Consider the following 24,770-nt stretch of genomic DNA (forward strand, 5'->3'; position numbering starts at 1 on the left):
ACGAAGCGGTGGGCGGGTCTCCAGGAATGGCAAGAATTCTGGGCTCAGAGCGGCGAGAACAAACCGCGGCTGATCTGGAGCGCTTCTGACAGAATTTTGCATTTTATTAACAAATCTGCATGTGAGTGAAATCAAGTCCCTCATCCATCGCCTTTCTGCTAATGAGACAGGCATGGCCGAGCCGGCCAGGGCGCACGGGGCTCCAAGGCCTGTCTGTGCGTACCTGGGGCTACAGAAGGCCGCGGGCCGCCCCCACCACCGCCCCACCTCTGCTGGGTAAAGCCGAGCTGCTTCACGGGCCGCGAGCCCCGAAGACCTCAAGTCACAAAGCTAAAATTAAGACAGAAAGCCAAGGTTAAGTCATCTTCTCCACCGGATCTCGCCGGCCGAGTGCCGGGGAAGGGAGGCCCAGGCGGCAGGAGTGGAGGAGGACCCCGCAGCTCGGATTCCTGGCCACCTCCTGTCAGTGATCAGGACTCTACTACTTCAGGGGCAGTCCCGCTTGCTTGGAAAAGACATGAACATTCAGATCCTTACGAGTCCATCTGACGATAAATTCTAAGGTCAATCTTTATTTCTACAAAAGAAGGCGGTCAAAACAATATAAAAGATGTCAAGGAGATTACTGGGTGAGCTTCACGTGGAGCCTGACTCCAAGTAGGTGGAGGGTCCGATGGAGGGGGGCCGTCCTGCTCCTGGGCGGGGGGCACGGCGGCCCAGGGCTGGTGCGCGACACTGGCGTCGGCGGCAGAGGGTCAGACGAGCTGAGGAAGGGCGGCTGCACTCAGGCGGCAGCAGAGGAGCTCCAAGCCACGTCAGCGGACTCGTCGGCGACAGGTGAGCACGACCTGCGCGTGGACACGCCAGCACTTGTCCACAGGGAGACCCGATGTCTTCTGGAAGGGATGCAGGGAGGAGTGGCTCCCTGGCGAGGTCTTCCTCCCATAGGTGCGCTGTCCTCTGGCCAACGGGCCCGGGGCCGCCGCAGACGTGGTGCCGGGGGGCTGCCCTCCACAGGCCGGCGGCTGGAGGTTCATCCCGGCCGGCCAGCGTCACGGGGTAACATTAGCCAGGGTTTTACAGAAGAGCTGGACCTCCCCTTTCCACGGGGTTTTTTTGTTGGTTTTTTTTTTTGGTTGGGGCTTGGAGTGGAGGTTTGCTTGTTTCTCGTTGTTTTCAAAAGGAGGGTATAAATCAGAGTCTGACTCCCACACCAGGCCGGCCAAGGGCGGAGCAGAGGGGCCTGGGGGAGTCGGGGAGTGAGAATCAAACGAAATGCAAGGAAGTGGCAGCTGCAAGGGCAGAGAGGAACCACAGCCTTTCCCCCTCCCCCCTCTTTTTAAACCTTATGGCCTAGATATAAATTGATTTTGGACAAATTTGGACAGGAAAAGAAACACCATTTTTTAAAAGTAGGTTGAAGCAGTGATTTTTAAAACAAAGAGAGCAGAGCTAGAACATCTTAAATTTTTAATCCTTTCTTTACAGGATACCTATTCCACTTCTGATTAAGAAAACTGTAGAAAGTTAGTAACTGCCACAAGCGGACGCCAGGCGGTGGCACGTGTCAAGTTTCCACAGAGTCCTGCTTTGCGGGGTGTCTCAATGCACTGCTCGGGGTCTCTGCTCATACTCGCTGGAACCCATCGTGGCAGGTTTTAGTCCACAGGTCGCTTTTCCCCATATTTCTTTGTAAATTCTTCAGCATTCTTACAGAATTTTTTACGGTCCTTAGAGTATTCTTCGGCTAGGTCAGCCCGGAGCGGGTGCTCTGGCTGGGGGTCGTTCACCAGCGCTATGAGGGACTGGATGACTGCCAAGAGAAGGACAGGTTAGAGGCTCCCACTCGGCACCAGAGGGCCCCCCAGGCCAAGCGGCTGCCCGCTCAGCCAGAACTCCAACCACCAGCACTCAACCCAGCGCTCCCCTGTGGCGAGGAGAGGCTGCTGGAGGAGCGCCACAGCTGAGGACTGACCACACTGCACAGCGGGACACCGCTTCCTCCTCTCCTCCTCCAGGAAGCCTTCCAGTACTGACACCCCAGGGAGCCCAGTCCCCAGCCACTCCCACTCCCCTCTCACACAGGTGAAGCTCCCCCAGGGCAGGGACCAGGCAGTGTGCCCAGCACTGTTCTTGGTTCAGGATGCATGACAGGCCTGCCCGTGTGAATGGTAAGCCCCCCCAGAAGAGCCCTAGGAGCTCCTGAGCGACTGAGAAAGGGCCCCCTGACCACCTGTGTGACGCCCGGGAGGCTTCGGCCCCCGCAGCACCAGATGTCCACTCCAGAGGTGGAGGCCCTCACACGGCACAGGGTGGCCTCCACAACGCTCCCCTGAGGGCAGCAGGACCTTGACGGGACCTCAGCAGGGGGCACGGGGGAGCCACACGCAGACGCGGGAACCTGACTCTCCTGTCCCCGCCGCCCTGCTGTGCTGCGATACGCCTGCAGAGGTCAGGGTGACACTGGCCTCGCTCCCGGCAGAATCAGTCTCTCTCACCACCCAGCACAGCCCACTCTGCTGCAGGTGCCAGAACAAGACTCCGCGGAGAAAACCCGCTTTTATATGCCTTCATCTGCCTTTCTGGAGGATTCAAGCTTGCCTTGTTTCTGGATTTTTCTCCCACTTTTGCTCCATTTTTAAAATGCTTCTTTACTTTCTTTTTAAAAACAGATATAATTCACCATGCCCAAAACTAAACTCTCTGAAAACTGGACAATGTAGTTGCTTTTAGCATATTCACAAAACCGTGTGAGACCACTATTCACCTCCCGAAGGCCTCCGTCGCACCCACAAGCGCAGCCCTCTCAGCAGTGATCCTGTCCTGGCCCCCCAGCACCCCCCAATGGATCTCCTTTGCGGCCCCTTCCCTCCACTGCGTCGCATCGCCTGCAGCCACCAGCTATCTGCCACAGAGCCGCTGGGACTGCTGTGGCACAGGGATCGCAAGTGGCCGGCCGAGCACAGACAGCCCACAGCACGGCAGTGATAAACTGCGGTCGCCTTGAGCCAGAGGTTCGGAGACGCAGTGTAACAGGACAGTCACAGGGAACAGAGGCATGGGGAAACACTGCTGAGGTGGCGAGGAGGCGGCCACGCCAGGCCCATCCGCGGAGAAACCCTGCCGCCCAGCACAGCAGCAACCCCGCCTGTCAGTGCGCAGAGAACAGCACCCTGTGTGAGCTGTGTGAGGTTACCTTTCTCTTCACACCCTAAGGCAACAAGTAAAAGAATACAGGTCTCTTGGGGACCCGACTGTTTGAAATCAGCGCCCACGACCTGGACAAGCAGAGCGTGCTGTCTGCACACCAAGACCTCCTCTGAAAACAGGCCCATGGCTGCCAAGGCCGACCGGGGTCACCTGTCCTGGGCGGGGTGCACAGCAGGGCACCTGCCCCAGGAGCCAGGTGAGGGAGGAGACTGGGACCTCTCTGTGGTCCGGCCGCCTGAGCAAACGCAGCTGCTGGTGTCCGCGCAGAGCTCAGTCTGTGCAGGAAATGCCAGGCCTGTCCTCACACGAGGACGTGGACCTCGTCTGTAGAGGTCAGCGTGTGCAGACCAAGTGCCGAGTCCCCTGGGGACACCTCCCTTGACTCTGCTCTGCCGCTCAGCTGTGGGCATCTGGTGGACACCTTTCATGAGGACCTCCTCGTCCAGCGAGTTTTGTTGTGGGAAAGGCTTTTAAACCCATCTTCCAATGGTACCACTGGAAAATGATTGTATCAGTCACAAGAAAAAATAAACATACCTGCAGCCTGTCAAATTCCAGACTCGTCCACTCTTTCTAATCTAAAAAGACTGTGAAAGTGGTTCAGGGAGTCACTTTTAAGAAAACCACCAAAAATATGAGGTGAGGACTGCAAAACAAAGTTACAGAACCAAGAACAAAAACCAGGGACTTCCCTGTTACTCCAGTAGTTAAGAACCTGCCTGCCCATGCAGGGAACACAGGTTCGATCGCTGATCCAAGAAGATCCCACGTGCCATGGGGCTGCGAAGCCTGTGCGCCTCAGGTATGGAGCGCACGCTCCAGGGCCAAGCTCTGCAGAGGAGAGGCCACCGCACTGGAGGAAGCCCGCACACAGCAGTGCAGACCCAGCACAGACAGACGAAACAGAAGGAAACTAAACACGGACCCAAATAAAGTGGCGTCACTCGCAGGGGACCAAAGAGGGGTGACAACACTGAACCAAGTACTTTTCCCAGAAACATGAGCGTGCATGGGCACTGGCCCAGAGGCGCACAGAGCACGGGCCTGCTAAGGCCAGCGTGTGCTTCCACCTGGGCACACGGCCTCAAGCCAGGCCAGGCCCTCCCATGACGCCCCTCAAGCCCTGGCATCCTGTGGCCTGCCTCGTGCCTCCGGCTCACGCCCTCTCCTTAGGCCACGAGCCCCCAGCACCCTCCCTTCCACCTTCCAGCCTCAGCCCACGTGTGACCCTCTGGGAGGCCGCTCCCCCTCCAGGCAGCCCCCGGTCCTTCACCAACACTCCCGGTGACAGGGCTGCACCCTGCCTGCCCTGGGCGCGCTGGGCCATTCTGCCCGCGCACCCAGGAGCCTCCTCGTGGGCTGGAGCTGAGTGGAGACGCAACACGCCCGAGGGACAGCGGGAAGCGGCAGCCTCTGGGGACACGGGGTCGGTGCTGCAGGGCTCTCCGGGCTCCAAGCCCCAGCATCAGAGGGGCCGCAGAAGGCACAAGGGGACGGACGCCTTACCTTGGTCGGTTTTGGTTGCTGGCTTCCAGTTTTCAGCACTAATTACCGGCAGACACACCTGCCCCTTCTCGTCGATGTTCGGGTGGTAGATCTTCGTTTTGAATGTGATCTTCGGTGGTTTGAAGGGGTACTCTGCTGGAAAGTTGATTTCGATCCTGAAGGCCCCCTTATCATAGGGAGGGTTGTCCTGCAGAGAAAGGAGACCAGCATGAGCCTGCCACTGAGACAGGACAGTTTCACCTCAAAAACGCTTCATTTGATTCAAGAGATTAAATCAACTGAAGCCTCATCACCACCAGGGAAATGGTAATTAGTATTCTTAGAGCAGGGTGCCTGAGATGGACACCCCAGCCTCTCCACATTTTTAAAAAACAGACTTTTTTGTTTTTCAGTAGCTGCAGCTTTACAGAAAAACTGAGAGGGAGATAGTGTTCTTACACGCGCGCGCACAGACACACAGACACGCACAGACACACGCGCACAATGTGCGCACACACACAGACACACATGCACACGTGCACACGCAGTCTCCCCACCCACCCACAGGCTCCCCAAGCGCACATGCATGCACACACAGACACACACACACACACACACACACAGGCTCCCCAAGCGCACATACACATACACAGACACACACAACAGCCTCCCCAAGCGTGCAAGCACACACACACATGCACACATCGCAAAACTGAGAGGAAGATGAGTTCTTACACACACACAGCCTCCCCACGCACGCACGCACCACAAAACTGAAAGGAAGAGTTCTTACACACACACAGCCTCCCCACGCACGCACGCACCACAAAACTGAAAGGGAGAGTTCTTACACACACACACAGCCTCCCCAACCAACACACACACACACTCGCACATACACAGACACACACACACTCTCTTTCACACACACACAGCCTCCCCAAGCACCAACACCCCCATGTTACAAGCGAGTGGCCGACATACCCTCACCCACAGCCCACACCCTGCAGACGGCTTGTCACAGTGCTGGATGCTGTAGCCGGCCTTATACCCTCTACCTGGAATCACACAGCACGGAGCCTTTTCAGACTGGCTTCTTTTACTCAGTAAAAAGCATTTAAGGTTGTTCCATGGCTTGTCAGAGCATTTCTTTTTGGTGCTCAGTTTTATTCCATTCTCCATGGATCACAGCCTTGTTGCGGAGAAAAGGCTTGAGTAACTCAATGAAGCTGAGCCATGCCACGCAGGGCCACACGAGACACACGGGACACAGTGAAGAGTTCTGACCAAAGGTGGTCCACTGGAGGAGGGAATAGCAAACTACTCCAGTATTCTTGTCTGGAGAACACCACGGACAGTATGAGGGGCGATGCGGCAGACAAGGCACACGGGGAGCACACGCGACAGCGCAGCGCCTGGGGGACGGGCAACGTGAACGGGCCGCTGCTCCAAGGGAAACAAAACATGCTCTGCCCTTGTGGCAGAGGAGGCACACTGCAGGCCCCTGAGCCACACACTTTAAAACAGGTGAGACACATGGCCTCTGCCTCTCAGTGAAACCGCGGGAGAGGAAGCAGGCTGACTCAGGAGCGGGGCTCCGACGGAGGGCAGGGCTGTCCCTCCTGGAGAGGCTGAGAAGCGCCCGAGGTCGTCCCACGGACAAAGGTGGCTGCCAGCATCCAGCGAACAAGAGAAACAGACAGCCCAGCTGCACACGCCAGAACGCAGCCTGCAGCACGCTGAGAGCCAGAGGCCCAACAGCGCACAGACGCGTTACGCACAGGCCGAGGACAGGAGACGCGGTGACAGACACAGGTCTCTCTGCCTGAACCAGAACTCGCCCAGACGAGCCCCCGCCACTCAGAGCAGAAGTCACGTGGGAAGAGCCCCACAGCGGCCGGCGGGCTGTCCAGTCAAGGCCGCACCGTCTCCATGCTGGCAACACCCCCGTTTTGTTTCCATCCACCCGCTCCCTCACTGTGAACTAGGGCTGAGTCCTGACGGGTCCACACACGTTCCGTCCAATATGGTGGCCACCAGCCCAGTACCCACTGTGTACTTCACACAGGACTCTCGTGAATGGAGGGGCACTGCGAGCACAGAATGCCACCGGCGATGCAGGCTGTGCAAACTGTCCCGTTAACAATCACACACACTCTCCACCGAGAAGACTCACGGCCACGCGCCAATGCCTGCATCACTGCCAGGCGCCGCCTCCCGGCAGACCAGATCCTAATCAACACAAGGTGCTTCAGGCCTCCCCAAACCACCCCACCCATGAAAACTTGTCTCCCACCAAGCCCGTCCCCGGCGCCAAAAGGCTGGAGGCCACCCAATTCAATGTTTGGTAGCTCTGGCCAGGGCACTCAGGCGAGAAAAGGAAACGCAGCATCCCCACTGGAGAGGGAGCAATGGCACTCCCTCGGTCCAGACCTGGCCTGATTGTACACAAGGAAAATCCTAAAGAAGACTCACACACCAACCGTTAGAACCAAAAGCAACACGCCAGCGTCACCCGCATTTCTGTACAGTAACAACGATCGACAGGGAACCCAAACAGACACTGAAGCAAACAATCCGATTGATAGTCGCCACTGGGAAGATGGAAGTAGCTGGGGTGCGTGTGAGCGTGGTGGCTGTTACAGACAATGCTGGTGTCCCTGCCCCACCCAGATGCTCGCACAGATGCCCTCACCCACAGCGTGCCGAGAGTGAAGAGGTCATTAAGGTTCAGCAGTGTCACGGAGCGGAGTCCTGGGCTGACAACACCCGTGCCCTAAATGAAGAGAGTTCCTGGGGCTTCCCTGGAGGTCCAGAGATTAGGATACACTGCTTTCACTGCTGAGGGCGCAGGTTCAATCCCTGATCAGGGAACAAAGATCCTGCAGGCGATGTGGTCAAAAGGCAAAAAAAGAGAAGAGAGCAGGAGCGCGCGCAGCCCTGCTCTCCCCACAAGCGCTGAGATGTGGAAATGCAAGGACACAATGAGGGGCTGTGCCGCCCTTTCCCCGGGACTTCTGGCCTCCGGAGCTGCGAGGAAACTGAACGCTGCGGTTTCGTGTGGCCCAGCCTATGGTTTCTGTTTTCACATCCTGAGCTGGAAACTACAGAGGTGTGAAGCTTGTACACTGGAGACTACAAAACACTGCTGAAAGAAGAGAAAACCTAATTAAATGGGAAGACATCCTGGGTCCACAGACTACAAGACTCACTGTAGGTGACAATACTATTATCTTCTATAATAATAATAATAGTAAAGTGAGCTGAAAATTCAATATGATCCCTATCAAAACCTCAATCTTTTTTTTTTCCCCAAATGGAAGAACCCTTCCTGAAATTCAAACAGGACCTCGAGGTGCGTTACTGAACCAAACCTGGTCTGTGTGCTGGCACTCGGCAGAGCCAGTCTGCTGACACAGGGTCATGTGAAGGGATGCACAGGAGCCACGCGAGCATTCTGGGCAGTGCCGGCTCACCCCTCAGGAGAGAGAGCTGGTAAACCCGGGACAGGGGGGCAGGCTATGCAACTGGCTCGGGCAGGGTCCTCTGCTTGGCAAAGGTGAGGTGACAGGGTGCGGTCACAAGGCTTGAGGTTATCGATCCTCAGGCGCCAGTAGGCCTGGAGGCTACCTGCTCACCGCCACCAAGTAGTTAATTTCTTCCACTGGGGGTTTTAGGATCTGAAAAAGAACTCAGGAAGCATGCATCAGGCACGGAGCTAGGGGCTTCAGGGAGGAGCTACAGCAGAGGACATGGAGGAGGGTCTGTCAGCAAGGCCCCACAGGGTCCTGCTCAGGCACACAGGAGCCTTCAACCAGCAAAACCATCTTGAGAAAGATCAAAACCGGAGAACTCACATTTCCTGCTTTGAAAACCTCACTACAAAGCTACAGTAATCAGAGCAGTGTCGCCCTGGCGTAGGGACAGACGCTCAGACCGACAGAGCTGAGTCCAGCAGTGACCCCACAGACACGCTCCGTCGCTGGTTCGCGTGTGCTGGACTGTGGTTCATCTGCGAGGCTGTGTGAGTTCCTGCGGCACCAGGCAGCGAGTTGGGCGCACATGCGCACACACCAATGGTCTCACGGTCCTTTCCCCGCGCGGGCCGGCACGCGGGACTGAGGAGCTCCCCATACCACGCAGGAGCTCTATATCAGTGACCTAACTCTTTAAACTTTTGACAAGGACGCCAAAATCATTCAGAGGAAAAGAACAGTCTTTGCGACAAACAGCTAGACAAAAACTAGATATCCACACACAAAAAGGATGAAGGTGGACCTTAATCCCTACACCATTTTAAAAAAAAAAGGATCAATGACCTAAGTTTGAGAGTTAAGACTGTAACAATTCTCAGAAGAGAACAAAAGTCAAACCTGCATGACCTTGGTTTGGCAACAGTTTCTTGAATATGACACAGGCAGCAGAAGAAAAGACAAATGAAATGGACTTCATGAACAGCAAACACTCTGTGCGCCAAAGGACATACTCGAGAGACTGAAAAGACAGCCAGCTCAATGGGAGAAGATATTTGCGAGTTCCATGTCCCAGGAGCGCTCAACAGGAAGAACTACAGCTGGGAGACAGGGACAAACAACCCAGCTCAAAACGCGTGTGAACAGCTTTACTCAGAACTGCCGAAATCCGGAAGCAAGCAAAATGTCCTTTGGGGTGAGCGGATAAATAAACTGTGTGCATTCAGACAGTGGAGTATCATTTGGTACTAAAAAGAAACGAACTATCCAAACACACAGAGAAATCTTAACTGCGCGTTACTCAGTGAAAGCTGCTGAGCGAGTCCACCTGTAGGGCGCCCTCCAAAGGGGCAGACCAGGAAGACAGTTTAGAGAAAAGTGCCACAGCGGCCAGGAGCCAGGGCTGGGGGAGGAAGGGCTAACAGGCAGTGCCCGAGGGCTGAGGCAGCAGGACTCTGTGCAACGCTCCCACAGCCAACACGCGGCGCCACATGCGGTGCGCACGCACAGGATGCGAACTGCTGAGCGGGGCCGACGCACACGCCGCCCTTCAGGTGGTCACGGTGTGCTCATGCAGCTCCTCCGGTGTGGCGACGAGACACTAGCTGACGTCTGGAACGGCTCTAACAGAACTGCCGTGAGCACCAGCTGACATCTACCAGAATGGTGGTGAGATTAAAAAAATGGGGGGGATGACTGTGGGTGAGGGGATCACTGGGTTGGGGGGATCACTGGGTTAGGGGATCACTGTGGGTGAGGGGATCACTGTGGGTGGGGGGATCACTGGGTTGGGGGATCACTGGGTTAGGGGATCACTGTGGGTGAGGGGGATCACTGTGGGTGGGGGGATCACTGTGGGTGAGGGGATCACTGTGGGTGGGGATCACTGTGGGTGGGGGATCACTGGGTGAAGGGGATCACTGTGGGTGCGAGGGATCACTGGGTAAGGGGGGATCACTGTGGGTGAGGGGGATCACTGTGGGTGGAGGGATCACTGTGGGTGAGGGGGATCACTGTGGGTGGGGGGATCACTGGGTGAAGGGGATCACTGTGGGTACGAGGGATCACTGGGTGAGGGGGGATCACTGTGGGTGAGGGGGATCACTGTGGGTGGGGGGGATCACTGTGGGTGGGGGGATCACTGTGGGTGAGGAGGTGGATCACCGTGGGTGGGGGGATCACTGTGGGTGAGGGGGATCACTGTGGGTGGGGGGATCACTGTGGGTGAGGAGGTGGATCACCGTGTGTGGGGGGATCACTGTGGGTGGGGGGGATCACTGTGGGTGGGGGGATCACTGTGGGTGGGGGGATCACTGTGGGTGAGGAGGTGGATCACCGTGGGTGGGGGGATCACTGTGGGTGAGGGGGGATCACTGTGGGTGGGGGGATCACTGTGGGTGAGGAGGTGGATCACCGTGGGTGGGGGGATCACTGTGGGTGAGGGGGGATCACTGTGGGTGGGGGGATCACTGTGGGTGAGGAGGTGGATCACCGTGGGTGGGGGGATCACTGTGGGTGAGGGGGGATCACTGTGGGTGGGGGGATCACTGTGGGTGAGGAGGTGGATCACTGTGGGTGAGGGGGGATCACTGTGGGTGAGCGGGTGGATCACCGTGGGTGGGGGGATGACTGTGGGTTAGGAGAAGATGGGGAAGCACTGGAAATTCTGTACTCTGGTGGTGGGACTGTGAGATGGTGCAGCCACTGTGGAAATCAGTGTGGCAGCTCCTCAAAGACTTAAACCCAGAGCTACCACATGATCCAGCCACTCCACGTATTTCCCCAAAGCCCTGAAGACGGGGACTCAAGCAGACACCTGCACACCGACGCTAACAGCAGCATCCCCTCAACGGCCAAAGAGGTAAACAACCCTCCTGTCCACCAGCGGATGGATGGATGGACACAAGGCTCCATACACGTGTGACAGAAGCTCATTCATCTTCAAGAGTGATGTTCTTATACAGAGTACAAAGCAAATGAACCTTCGAAAAATTCTGGTAAGTGAAATAAGCCAGATAAACAACAAATTTTATACAACTCATTTATATAAACTAACTCACGGACACAAAGATTAGATGAGAAAGTACCAGGGTTGGGGGGCTGAAGAATGCAGCATTACGAGCTCACAGCTGTAGAATTTATTTCAGTACAAATTTTGGAAATACAGTGACGATGGCTGAAAAACAACCTGATTGTATGTAATTAATGCCACTGAATTGTACAAATAAAAAAGACTATTGCCAAACTATGCTACGTAAATTTTATCACAATAAAAAACTGATGAAGCAAAGTCTACTAATTTTTTAAAAGAGAAACTTCAAGCACTTCCTGGTGGTCTAGTGGTTAAGATTCTGCCGGCCAGGGCAGGAGACGTGGGTTCAATCCCTGGTCCAGGAAGATCCACATGCCGCAGAGCGACTAAGCTCACGCGCCACAGCTGCGTGGGGCTTCCCTGGTGGCTCAGTGATAAAGAGACGCGGGTTCGACCCTTGGGTTGGGAAGATTCCTGGAGAAGGCAACGGCGACACGCCCCAGGATCCTAGCCTGGGACACCCATGGACAGAGGAGCCCAGGATGCGCTGCAAAGCAGTGGGAGCAGCTCTGGCCGTGGCCTCGGTCTCAGGCTCAGCTGCTCCAGGGGGGAAGGCCAGACCACCGGAACCCCACCAGCCATCCCACCCGGTGCTCAATGAGGCATCAACCCTGCCCCGGCTCTGCCAGCACGGCCCCAGGGATGCCTGCTGGACCGCCACCAACGCTCGGAGCCACCACTGAGCTCCGGGGGTAGACGGCCCGGCCTGGCCACTCAAACCCTCCCCGTCCGCTCCCAGAACTTTTCACAAGGCCCACACCTGCACTGTTGCCCGACCCTATCAGTAGAGGACGAACCCCACGAGCCGGACGGTGGCAGCCACCTTCGACATGGCACCTGATGGGTCCCCAGAGTGGGCGGGGCTGGGCACAGCCAGGCTGGACACCACCGGTCTGCCGTTTTCAGCACGCACTAACATGACACAGCACCTCTCCCCTTAGGTTTCCAGATGACTACACAACTAAACTACAAGTCCAGAGTGCTGTTCAAGCTCCAGGGACCTTTACAGAAGCATGGCCTACAACCAGTGTCAAGGGGGCGGCATCTCTGGTTAGCGTGCTCCCCGCTCAGCTCTGGCAGAGCAGCCCCTCTGCCTGCAAGGAGAGATTTCACACGCAGGGTTGGGGGTAGGGAGCAGGAAGAACAGGAAGGCAAGGGGCACTGGTCCGAGGGTCCCAGTTCAGAGCCCACAGGGGACATGGAAGGCACACCACGTCCCAGTGAGGCCGCCTCCAGCAAGGAGGCTGAACAGAGGCTGAGACATGACCCCCACATCCAGCAGGAACCCGGAACCCGATGCTGGAAGAGGCAGGGCCGGCATATGCGTGCTCAGTGGCTCAGCCATGTCCGACTCTTGCGACCCCATGAACTGCAGCCCGCCAGGCTCCTCTGTCCGTGGAATTTCCCAGGCAAGAATCCTGGAGTGGGTTGCCATTCCCTTCCCTGGGGGACCTTCCTGACCCATGGATCAAACCCACGTCTCCTGCACTGCCAGGCAGCTACCTCACTGCTGAGCCGCTGGGAACAGAAACAGGGTCCCCGAGAGACAACACAGAACAAGAGAAAGGCAGAGACTGGACAGGCTGAGGGCCCTGGGGCTGCAGCTGGACCCCTCCAGTGGGCGCTGCAGGGGCCAGGGTCCCCGCTGGAGCACTCACGGGACGTGCCTCCGAAGGGGGGAGTTAGGAAGGGCTGCATAAAGAGGGGATGCTAAACCCAGAGGGCAGGGAGGCCGCAGGAAGCCACGGTAGAGAGGCTGCAAATGCCCAGAGAAGGTCTGGGTGACAGGGAGCTGGATGTGGGGCAGAGCCGGGTCGGGAGCCCAGGAGCACCAGGAGGGACACGAGGCAGCGGGTCAGGCGGCAGGAGGCAGCGGAGGGGGCCTGGGAGGAAGCGGAACGGAGACAGACGCGCGGTCGGGCTGGAGCGCAGAGGGGCACGGATGGGATCCTCTGGCCCTGCCCGAGAGGCGGCGGCGGGGGCTGGTCTGCACTGGCTGTGTGGTCTGGACACACGGCCTTTCCGGGCCTGGGAGGCGCCTGTCGGCCCTGCGCCCGGCCCATCTGGGGCTGCTGGAGGGGAGGTGTCCAGTACTCACGGGAACAATGAGCCCTTGCCAAGTCAGCAAATTAGCTTCATCGACCTGGATGTTACGGAAGTTTTTCATCCCACACTTGCGGATTTCTTCCAGCTCCTGTTGGTTGACAAAGCAGAGGGGTGTCAAACGGGGGAAGGCACCGCGGGTTAGCCCTCCTGACTCCCTCAAGCTAGACCGAGTGCCGACGCTGCCATGAGGCACTGCAGAGCGTGGCTGGAGCGCCCTGGCCCGGGAGAGACCCCGGAGTGGCAGCCCCGACCCAGGCCCCAGCCGAAGACGCCCCACCTGGGTGAAGCCCAGCCCCAGGGCACCCCTCCCTGTGGGTGGTCCCCGAGCGGCAGGGCATAGGGCAGGCCCAGACCCAGGCCGCACTGCCTGCGTGCTCAGGTGAGGGGGTGGGACGAGGCGCCAACGAGTGCAGGGTCTTTCCACCATCAGCGGGGGTGCAGCTTCTTTCCACAGAGCACATGGCTGGGGCCCAGGGCCTAGGTGCAGTGAAGGCAGTTCCCCGAGCCCGGCCTCCTCGGGGGCCTGCGAGAGCAGGGAGGGGCTGTGGTCGTGCAAACACGCTCCATCCAGCGACTGCAGGGTCCTGTCCCATCTGGCCAAGAACCATCTGGCACTTGGTTCTCACCTGGGCACTGGCCTGACTGTCCCCGCTGCCCCAATGACTCGAGCGACCAACTGCCCGCCCGTGCCCCCACCAGCCCCGACCCGGCTCGCACCCACCACAGAGCAGCCTCTGCAAGCCCGCAGCCAGGCCTGCCTCCTCCGCGAGGCCCGTGGCCCTGGAAGCCCCTCTGAGCCAGCACCCTTCCTCGGCACCCACACGCCCATTGCAGGACGGTGCACAGGGTGCCCTGGGGATCCGCGGTGGGATGGGGGAGGAGCGGGAGTCAGGGGTCTCGGCCGGCGGGGCGGCGTGCCTGGTGCGGTCAGGACGAGTGGGATGGCGGGACACGTGAACACGCAGAGGTGGCAGCAGGGACCCCGAGGGACCACACGACCTGCCAGCTGGTCCTCAACTCACAGGAAAGGCTCCCTGGGGCCCAGGGCCTGAGCAGACTCGGGGGACTCTTCCCCTGCTCCCCACACGAAGCTCCAGGCTCATGACCCAAGGGGGAGCAGGGCCGGGAAGCCCTTTCCATGTGCTCAGCTTCTGCTCCTGCTCAAGACACTGGAGTTAGAGCCTCAGCGAGAGACAGGAGATGCCACGTCCCTTAAGGGTGCATCCTAACAAGCTAAACAAAAGTTTTAAACCAAAGGAGGGACTTCCCTGGCGGCCGAGTGGTTAAGACGCTGCACTTCCACTGCCAAGGGCCTAGGTTCGATCCCTGGTCAGAGAGCAAAGATCCCGCTAACCACACAGCCAAAAAACAGAAGACAGAAAGAAATGACAATGGAGGATGGATTCAATAAATTTTAAAATAATCTATACGTATGTTTTACGGCTTCAGAAATCCACACGCTTACAATGTGAGGTATGAGAAATAACCACAGGTTATTTAATAAAGCAGGTGAATGTGGGATTTCACTGCCGCACGGCCGTGAACAAGCCCCTGCTTGAGGAGCGGGAGGACAAGCAGGCAGCGGGCGCCCAGCTCTGGCATCGAGAGACACAGGTGCGGGATGCGCACCCCCCGCCCTGGCCCAGGAGGAGACGGTGAGGCCGGGCCCGCAGGGTCGGGCCTCGGGAAAGTGGAGCGCACTTCCGGGTGAACCCCAGTCACCTCGCTGTGAAGTCAGGCTCAGCAGAGATGAGGAGGCAAGCACCTTTGCATCATTCTAACCACGGAGAAGTGGGCACGAGGCAGAAGTGAGAGATAAGGAGACAGACCAGCCTGTGGCCCGCCCCGCCCCGCCCCGTCACCTCCAGGGAACATGGCCAGCCCAGGGTTTCTCAACAGGGTGGTGGCCGCGCCCTGCCCACCAGAGGCCCGGTCCGCGACGCCACCCACCCGGCCCCCACCGCTGAGACCCACAGACACACTCACACCGGCGTGCTCGCAGAAAGCCCCAAGTTGCACAAGATCGCGGCGCAGATGAGAAGTGTCCGTCCCGGAAATTCAGTCACACCTCCACCCAGGACGAGCCAAGGCCAGCTCAAGGCACCAGAGAAAAGACGGGGTCACCCCAAGGCCTGGCAGGCCCGCCGGAGCAGCCGTACCCCATAACTGAGGACAGGGAATGGGGAGAGAGTGACGGGCAGGAGACCATGTCAATTCAGAGCTGGGACTGCCCACGGACGGTGGGAGCAGGGCCCCACAAAGGAGAGCCAAGGGCCCCGACTCCGAGCGGAGTCAGGCGAGCAGAGCACAGGAGCACGGGGCTGGCGGCTGCGCCCACCAAGGTCGGCCCTGGCTCTGCTGGGAGAAGAGTGGCCAGGGCCAGCTGCCGAGAGGCCCCTGGAGGAGCCGGGGGCACCAGCCCAGGGGCAGGGGCTTCCCCAGCAGGAGGGCAGAGGGCTGCGCCCCACAGGGCCCCGAGGGGACTGCTGCCTGGTAGAGTCTCTGCACTGACCGCCTCTGCCCCCGCCCCACCAGAGGTGTGCAACGTGCCCGGTCAGGCACACAGCTCACTGCCTCCCTGATCATCCTCACACAGGACAGCCTGTCTGGGGACCACCCTGCCTTCCTGCAAGGAAGGGTCTGAGGCCCGGACCACCACAGGCCCTTCCAGTGCTGGAAGCGAGCTCCCCGATCAGAGGCCTTGCCCAGCGGGCAGCCCACAGCACGATATGACCCAAGAGCGCCCCGAGCACGCCAGCAGAGGGTGCATGCTAACCCCCAGTCACCCCCCAACACTGCTGTACACGGAACAGCATCGTGACTTGGTAGGCGGCCACTTCCACACGCTGCCTGAGCAGCAGGCAGAGTGAAGGCCCGCAGCGCCCGCCCGGTTGTGTCTGGAGACGGCAGGGCCCTGCAGAGAGCTAAGAAAGACACTGGCGGCGTTCCACTGCCCTCCACAACCGTGTCCCCATGCTCCACAAGGCCGAAGCGTGTCCGGACACCAACACACACACACACACACGATTCCATGTAACAGGACGCGGACGTGACATGTGTCAGTGTTGAGAGCTCTGGGAAGCCTTCAACAAGAGCGCAAGGAGCCTTAAGTAACAAACGCAGGCGTTTACGGTTGTTATGCGGAGCTTTCACGAGTGACTGGATCCGATTCAAAAGACAACACAGGAAGGGAGGCCTGCCCACAGCACATCGCACTCCCCTCCCGGGCAGCCCAACGAGGGCAGAGAAGGTGGGACGCCAGGCAGGATGCAGGCCTCTGTGCGGGGGCTCACGCCCACCCCACGCAAGAAGAGCAGCATTTGGAGTCTCTTGACCGCCGTGCAGGCAGGCGGGCAGGTGGGTTTATTGACCGAGAGGCTGGGGACGCCCATCCACAGACAGACCTCATGCAGGACAAGGCCAGGACGAGAGCCCGCGCTGGAGCTGCCGGCCTGTGGACAGCCCATCACAGAGCTGTGGGCGAGGGCGACGGGAGACCCCTGCCCCGGTCAGGATCACAGGGGGCTGGCAGCCCTGGAACGGCACTTCCCGGGACTCACAAGAGACTCGGGTTCCAAGATGACAAAAGCAGGGAAACACAGGGCCCGAGCCGTCCTTGCATGTCAGGGCGCCCGTCGAGGGTTTGCCGTGCCAGCAACGTTCCGAGGCCCCTGCCGTCCAGGCTGCAGGAAACCTGCAGGCAGAGCCTGACGTTCGCGGGCACAGGAGGCCTGCCTACCCCAGCCGGTGGCCCGTAGACGGCCATCATCAGGAAGCGCTCCCTCCCTCTGCCGGACGGTGTCAAAGGGACCGACTGACAGAAAGGCACTTTCCCGCTTGCGTGCCGACCGGGCGCAGTGACCCCCCCCTGAGACCGCAACGCGACTCAGAGCACTGGGAACCTCAGCACGAGGCCTCAGGGCCCCAGGACGCGAGTCTCCGATTTCAGGGACTGCTGGCCAAGGGGGCAGGACCACCCCCCAGCGGGCGGACGGCACCATGCCAACTACGGCACACAGTTACCACCACGCACACCATGCTCAGCACCGGTCTGGACTCTGGGAGCTGGCTCCACCAACCCTCTGGCAAAATCAGGACCCCAGAGCCCAGGCAAGACACAGATGAGCCAGAGGCAGACGGAGAGCTGGACCACTGTGCGCTGACCGGGGAGCAGACAGGACACGGCGGGGGCACTGGGGGAAAGCTAAGGCAGCCCCCTCCGCAAAGCGGCCCCAGGATGCGTGGCCGTCTCACTTGCGTGGCGGCGGGCCTGGCACCCCAGAGTGGGATGGGGTGTGAACCGCACGGTGGGTGATCCGGAAGGCCCTTTCCTGCGCGGAGCATCCCAACAACCGCCACGGCCAGGCGGGGGTGCAGGACGGCTGCTAGCCGTCTCAGGACGGGCTCAGGGGCCGCCGGAAGCCAGCCTGACAGTGTGTGGATGCCCCCGCGCGATAGGGCCCCCGCGCGAGCACCAGCTCTGACGCCAGCCACAGCTCCGGCTGCGCACGCGCTCAGCACGCGGGCCGTCCCGCAGCGTCTCAGTCTGTTGCCGAGCTCACTGGTGAGAAGCAGCAACAAGGTCTGGCAAGACGGTGGAGCACGGAGGACTCCAACCAGATACAGGCCGAGGGCGGTTTGAACAGCATGACCCACCGCCCCCGACCCAGATGAAGCTTCCTCTCTGTCCCATCCGTCCTTAAGAGCCCATGGCACAGCGTGGACAGCGGGAGACCTGCAGAGCAGGGAGCGCCCGACTGGTTCCGCCCGCGGGTGCCCACCCATGGGTGCCCGCCAGGCCTTGGCCTCCCACCTGCTGGGGCCCCCAGCTCTGGAGGCTGGAGATGGTTGCCAGGGCTGGGGAGGAGACCAGAAGCTCAGGGTCCTTGCCAGGACCACCCACCCAGCTCAGCAGCCTCACTGACCCTCGCACTCAGGCAGGAAGAGAAAACACCCAGGTGTGTCTGAGAGACCTATTCTGATCTCGAGAGCTGCGTAACTCTGCTGCAAAAAGTACACATCTTTAAACAAAGACGATCGCACGACTATCTCAGGAAACTTCTCATTAACCTAGCCCTGCTGATTGCAGCCATGAAATTAAAAGATGCGTACTCTTTGGAAGCAATGTTATGACCAAACTAGATAGCGTATTATAAAGCAGAGACATTACTTTGCCAACCAAGGTCCGTCTAGTCAAGGCTATGGTTTTTCCCATGGTCGTGTATGGATGCGAGAGTTGGACTGTGAAGAAACCTGATCGCCGAAGAATTGATGCTTTTGAACTGTGGTGGTGGAGAAGACTCTTGAGAGTCCCTTGGACTGCAAGGAGATCTAACCAGTCCATTCTAAAGGAGATCAATCCTGGGTGTTCACTGGAAGGACTGATGCTAAAACTGAAACTCCAATACTTTGGCCACCTCATGCGAAGAGTTGACTCACTGGAAAAGACTCTGATGCTGGGAGGGTTTGGGGGCTGGAGAAGAAGGGAACGACAGAGGATGAGGTGGCTGGATGATATCACCAACTCGATGGACATGAGTTTGAGTGAACTCCGGGAGTTGGTGATGGACAGGGAGGCCTGGCGTGCTGCGATTCATGGAGTCGCAAAAAGCTGGACACGACTGAGCGACCGAACTGAACTGAATGGACAGGTGACTTAGAGAGACAGAAGGGCGGGTGTGTGGGGAGGGGGTCGGCCTGTCTCTGGGCCCCGACCCACGCCCCATGGGGCAGCACCCCCCTCCACACAGCCCCCTAGGCTGCAGTCTTCGCGCCCGCGCTGACACCCACGTGAGAACGTGCTAGGCGCACCTCTGAGACTCTGCTATTGAGTAACTCACTGCATCTTCACATAGGTGACGTTGCCAGCACCCAGAGGGGTTCAGCAACTCACCTGGGCTCCCTGAGCTGAGACGTGGCGGCCCAGGACACGCTCCAGAACCGAGCCCAGGACTGCCCGGCAGTGTCCTCCGCTCAGCAGCTCGGCCCTGAACGAGCCCCGTCGCTCCCCTCTAGGCGCCGAGGGCTGGGCTCACCGGAGCCCTAGGAGGACCAGGCCGGACAGGACACACGAGCAGGCAAAGCCCACACCAGCAAGCGCTGCTTCTGGACACGGCACCAGGGCAGGCCCTCAGCTGAAAGGCATGGCATCTCTGCTACCCTTCCCGAGACCCACCCTCGCAGCGCTGTGATAGGAGCTGGTTCCGCCAGCTGCCCAGCCAGCAGGGGGCTCCAACCAAGGGTAACCTCGGCCTGCGCCCAGCATTGGAGAAAGCGCTGCACAGGTCATCCCTCATGCCCAGGGCGGGGGCCGTGCGAGGTCAGCGGCACGAGGCCGGGCTCCCCCATTGCTCTGCAGGACGGAAGCTCCTCACCGCCAGCGGCTGCCCCGCCAGCGGCCAGCGCCCTGCTCCGAGCTGGGGCCAGAGCAAGCTCGGGCGTCCTCCCGCCAGAGCGGTCCCGCCCTGCTCCCCACTCCTCAGAGGGTGGCGTCTGGGATCTCTGCTCTAGGCTGGGCCGTCCCCCTCCTCCAGCTCTGGAGGGCACAGCCTAGAGGGAGATCCCCCCCTACCCCACGGAGCTGAGCCTCTGAGGACCAGGAGTCACCCTGGTGCAGAGATCAGCTGCGCTGGCCGTGTGCTCACAGGCCCCAGGGAGTCCAGGACAGGCGGGCAGGGACGATGGGCTGCTGAGCCCAGCCTGAATGAACACGCCAGGAATAGGCGCAGTTCCTGGGAGCGGTGTGAGAGCGTCTCTCTGCAAGCTGCCATTCACGGACGGCGTAGGACCGAGGTGGCTGGGGAGAAGCACAAAGGCCCCACTGAGCGATCCCAAGCAGGTGTCCGCCACGACCAGGGGCCGCTCGCACGCGGGCACAGCAGCAGGCCGCAGGGAAACCCGGTGGGGAGGGACATAAAGGCCCGCTTCAGCAGCAGCTGGCACAGGGGCTCCTCGCGGGGGAAGGGGCGAGGTGGGGGCCTCAGGCCCTCCCTTGGCGCCAGGGCAGACAGGCGGCCCATTAACTAAAGGCAGACGGGCTGGGGCACAAGGGCGCAGAGCAGGGGGAGGTGGTCCACAAACCACTGCAAGGAGACCACTCTCTCGAGGCAGGGGGAGGAATGGGGCGGGGGACGACAGAGTCCAGGCCCGGGGGGATGGCGTCGGGGTTCTCCAAGCTTTAATTCCCAAGTCACTGTTGTGGCAAAGAAGACAGAAGTACCGTGATACAACGGGAACCAACAGCCTCTTAATTTAGAGCTGAAACAAACTGAGATGAGGTGCAAGCACCTTGAGACGCGGGTCGTCTGCACCCCAAGAAAAGGCCCCGGTGCTGCGGTGACGAGCATGCTCTCTCCCCCAGGCGGCGCCCATCCCACTACCTCTCCGTGGAGGAACGTTTACAGACAGTATCATTAAGGGAGGCTGAAATAGTCCCGACTCACGGCCAGGCGCGAAGTTAGGTAAAAAGCGCAGCTCTTTCCTTGAGTCCCCGGAACCCAGGGATTCAGAACACGAACACTGGCTAGACACCACCAGGAAAACTCCCCTTCCACACTCCCCCGACCCCAAACGCACTAACCTCAGCAGAGAGAGAGCGAGTTCACTGCTCAGCCTGTTCCAGGGCCTGCACTGTCAGTCAGCAGCAGCCCCACTCGCTCCCACGTGATTACCGGCGCTGGGGGTGATCAGGAGTGAAATAGCACGGAAAGGCTGCTATCCCCCTGAACCCTGGTCACAACAGTTACATCGTAAAAGTAACTAGTGGAACATCATCCCTTTCAAATCTACACGTTTCCCCCACTGAGAAAAGTCCTTCTGGGAAGACACCCAGCTGGAGGGCCCGTGGGGGAGACGCGGGCTGAACTTGAGCGGATAAAAAAGAAATGCAAACTGCCACCAGTTTCCCTCAGCCACACCTACAGGTTTCACTTTTGTAGCCATTTCCCCTCCTGACTGAAGCAATGGTTACAATCTGGCAATTGCCATTGATACGGAATTAGCCACTTGCAAATTAAAATGTATTTAATGTTTTATTGACACTGTAATTCCTAAAAAGGGTCCTGAAAAACGGCCGATCCTTCCGGCAACTGCTTTTTAAACTAAAGACTTTACCTTGTTCACTTTGCCTAAAATAACTTCTTGGCCTGACATATGCAAATCACTCTACTTTTAATAATGCATTTTACATTATCTGCAGACAGTCCGCTGTTACAAAGAAATCTCTGACTGCAAGGGTCTCAGAAAACGGTCTCTGAGGAAACCCAAAGCTCTTTAAAACAGAGTCCACGTGACTATTCAACACCTGTTTACTGTTCACCACCGGAAACCCCTATTATCCAAGCTGTGTATTGATTGACCTGATTCGGTACTTTTTTTTTAAAAACAGGCCGAAACACTGACTCTCAGAGTCAATGATTAGCATCTTATAAGGAGCATCCGCTACTGAACTGAATCTCCAGCCACTAGTCAAGAATCCAACACGCTCCTCTGCACTCCTTGGAGTAAGAAGGGAGGCTGCGTGCGGAGGGGCACGGAACCTGGGATTCGGAGCCAGGGAGATGCAGCATCTCTCCCTGGACAGCCGGCTAAGCTTTACAACTACCTCACTACTAAAATCAAGCCGACGACACACTAACTTTCTGAATTACTGAAAAGATAAGAAAAACCTTACATAAATGATCTAGTACTCAGTAATTTGTAAACGTTATATATTTCTTCTTTCCTAAGCTCTCGTTTTTTTTACAACGTAAAAATAATTTAAAAACCGTTTAACTCCCCTCTCAGACCCCTGGGAGCCCCAAACTGGGTCAACTAACCTAGACTAAGGGATACCAGGATGAATTAGGTCAAGATCCCTGCCCTTGAGGAAGTCAGAAGCCAGCAGGAAAGGCAAGTCTACCAAAACTCCGACTGTGACAAGCACTCAGAGAGAAATGCACAGAAAGTGCTGTGGTCACACAAAGGAGGAAACTACTCCTTCTGAGGGGATGGGGGCGAGGCCTCAGGGTTGAACCCAGGACTTCCCTGGAAGGGAGGCCGGGCAAGGGGAAGGCTGCCTTTCTTGCGGAGAGCAAGCGGCACGTGCAAAGGACGCCTAAGAGCCAGGGGCTGTGGAGTCAGACTGGGCAGATCACAGCTCACTCCCTCCCCAGCTAGGAAACTAGTGCAAGCCAGAGACTCCCTGTATCCATTCTCTCACCTACAAACTGGGAATAACAGGGAGGATTACACACAAGCGTGAGCGTGAAGCAGAGAGCAGCGCAAAGTCAAAGCTAAGCAGACAAGCAGCCGCGGTGATGAGGTGCAAGAGTGGTGGGGAAACCAAGGTCCTGCTGTGGCGCACAGAGAACTCTGCGCCAGGTAACCCGGCAGCCTACATGGGAGGGGGTCTGGAGAAGAAAATATACGTATATGTATGACGGAGCCCCTGAGCTGTCCACCTGAAACTATCACAACCCTGTTAATCACCTACGTGTGTGTGCTCACTCAGTCGTGTCCGACTCTTTGTGACTCCATAGACTGTAGCCTACCAGGCTCCTCTATGGAATTTTCCAGGCAAGAGCACTGGGGTTGCCGTTTCACCCTCCAGGGGGTCTTCCCAACCCAGGGGTCGAATCTGCATCTCTTGCATTTCCTGCGTTGGCAAGAGGGCGCTCCGACACACACATTAAAGGAAGAGTGCTGGGGAGTCAACAAGCAGGAGGTGTGGCCGAAAGGACTGCTTTTCCAGAAGCCTCAGAGTCTGGCATGTGGGGAAGCCAGGATTAAGTTCCCAGGACAATAAAATCACAAGGGTTAGGATTGGAGAGGGTTGGAGTGAAAGGATTAACTGTGTGATTTAGGAAGAAAAAGAACTCCGGTGGCCCAGAAGGTAAGTCAGAGAAGGTGAGAACTCAGAGGAGCACCCTGAGAGGTGAGGCCGTGATTGAAAGTCATCTCTGTAAGAGCAGAGAGGGAGGCACCAACAAGACGCCTTTCCAGAAAAGTAACATCCGAAAGGCATCAAGGAGCGCTAGCCTGTGGGAGAAGTAGTGCAGGGAAATAACCCAGTATCGGTCCTCCCATCCGGATGACTGTGTGGATGGCTGGGTCCGGACAAGAAAAGGGAAAACAAGGCTGGACTCCGCTGACCGTCCTTTTAAGCCCGCTTCTAATCGAGTCTTAGGAAGTTCAACGTCGTCTCTAACCCTCAGTGGACAAAAGGAAGGAAACGCTCCCAGCAGCCAGGGCCCGGGGCGGGGTGCTGGGACTCCCAAGCTCCGCGTCTGGCTCTCCGCAGCAGGGCTCTGCCGGGAGAAGCCCCAGCCCCAGCCCTCCACGGTCGCTCAGGAAGCCGGCTCCCGGGCCCTGCTTGTTTCCGGCCCGGAGCAGCACCTCCACCGGCAGGGCTACCGGAGGCGAGCTCGGGCTCCGCGGAGGGCGGGGGGGAACGGCCGGCAGGCGCGCTCCAGAGGCCTGGGCCCGCCCGGTGGGGCACGGCCGGCGGTTCCGCACCCGGGCGGCCAGCGAGCGAGAGGGCGCCCCGCCGCCCTCAAGAGACGGAGTAGCAGGTTATTTTTGTAAACTTTGGCCGGGCCCGGCTCCCACCGCCACCCCCGCCCCCAAGACGCCACGCTTGGCTCCGGCAGGGCCCGGGGCGCGGAGGGCGAGGGCCGGGGGCCGCGGGGAGGCCCGGCCGCACAGACAGGCCGCCGGCGCGCCGGGCGCCCGCCCGCCCCGGCCCAACTTTCGCCCGCCGCCCCGCGCCCGGCGCGCCGCGGCCCCGCCGCTCGGGCCCCCCGGGAGCCGCCGCCTCGGCCCGGAGCCGCCGCGGCCGCCGCGCGGACACGGAGCGCCCGCGGAGCCGGGCGGGGCGGCGCGGCCTGGCGCTCCAGCCCGGGGCTGAGGCCTAGCGGCCCCGTTACCCCCTCGGCTCGCGGCCCGGGGCGGCGGGCCCGCGCGGGGCGGGGGGCGGCGGGCGGCGCCCCGAGGGGCCCGGGCGGCCGCGGGAGGCCCGGCCGCCGCCGCCGCCCGCCCGCCCGCCGGCCGGCGCCGGAGAATGGCCTTTACCTTCATCAGCCTCCTGCTGGCCGCCATCTTGGCTCTGGTGCTGCTGCTGGCCCAGAATGCATCGCGGCGGCCGGCGCCGGAGCCCCCGCACTTCCTGGAGCGGGGGAGGGGCGCGGGGGCGCGCGCGCGCGGCCGCGGCGCCTGCTGTGCGCGGGCACGGCGCGGGCGCGCGCGGGGACCCCGCCCGGCCCTCCCGCACCCCCGCGGGTGCCGGGGGCGGCGGCGCTAGCAGAGAGGGTGGAATCAGGCGCTGGCACACAGTAGGTACACAGCGGTACTGGCCGCAGGAGTTGTGCAGAAGGACCAGGATTCTTTGAGACACCGCTTAGCGCCTGTGCGATGGGAAGGAGTTGTGC

The 24,770-nt window shown here is 59.3% G+C and overlaps 1 protein-coding gene across 1 annotated transcript; it reads right to left on the reverse strand.

The window, feature by feature from the left end:
- Window positions 1–1,453: 1,453 nt before the first annotated feature.
- Window positions 1,454–24,546, reverse strand: UBE2L3 (ubiquitin conjugating enzyme E2 L3). The gene is made up of 4 exons (XM_055404986.2): window positions 24,415–24,546; window positions 13,358–13,453; window positions 4,717–4,903; window positions 1,454–1,813 (listed from the first exon to the last, which is right to left on the reverse strand). Exons 1-4 carry the CDS (start codon window positions 24,439–24,441, stop codon window positions 1,659–1,661), a joined length of 465 nt encoding a protein of 154 aa, XP_055260961.1. The 5' UTR covers window positions 24,442–24,546; the 3' UTR covers window positions 1,454–1,658.
- Between the last annotated feature and the right edge of the window lie 224 nt (window positions 24,547–24,770).

Source organism: Moschus berezovskii, chromosome 19 (assembly GCF_049115385.1).
Source record: "Moschus berezovskii isolate FMDL1 chromosome 19, NW_MosBer_1.0, whole genome shotgun sequence".
In the NCBI taxonomy this organism is placed as follows: Eukaryota; Metazoa; Chordata; class Mammalia; order Artiodactyla; family Moschidae; genus Moschus; species Moschus berezovskii.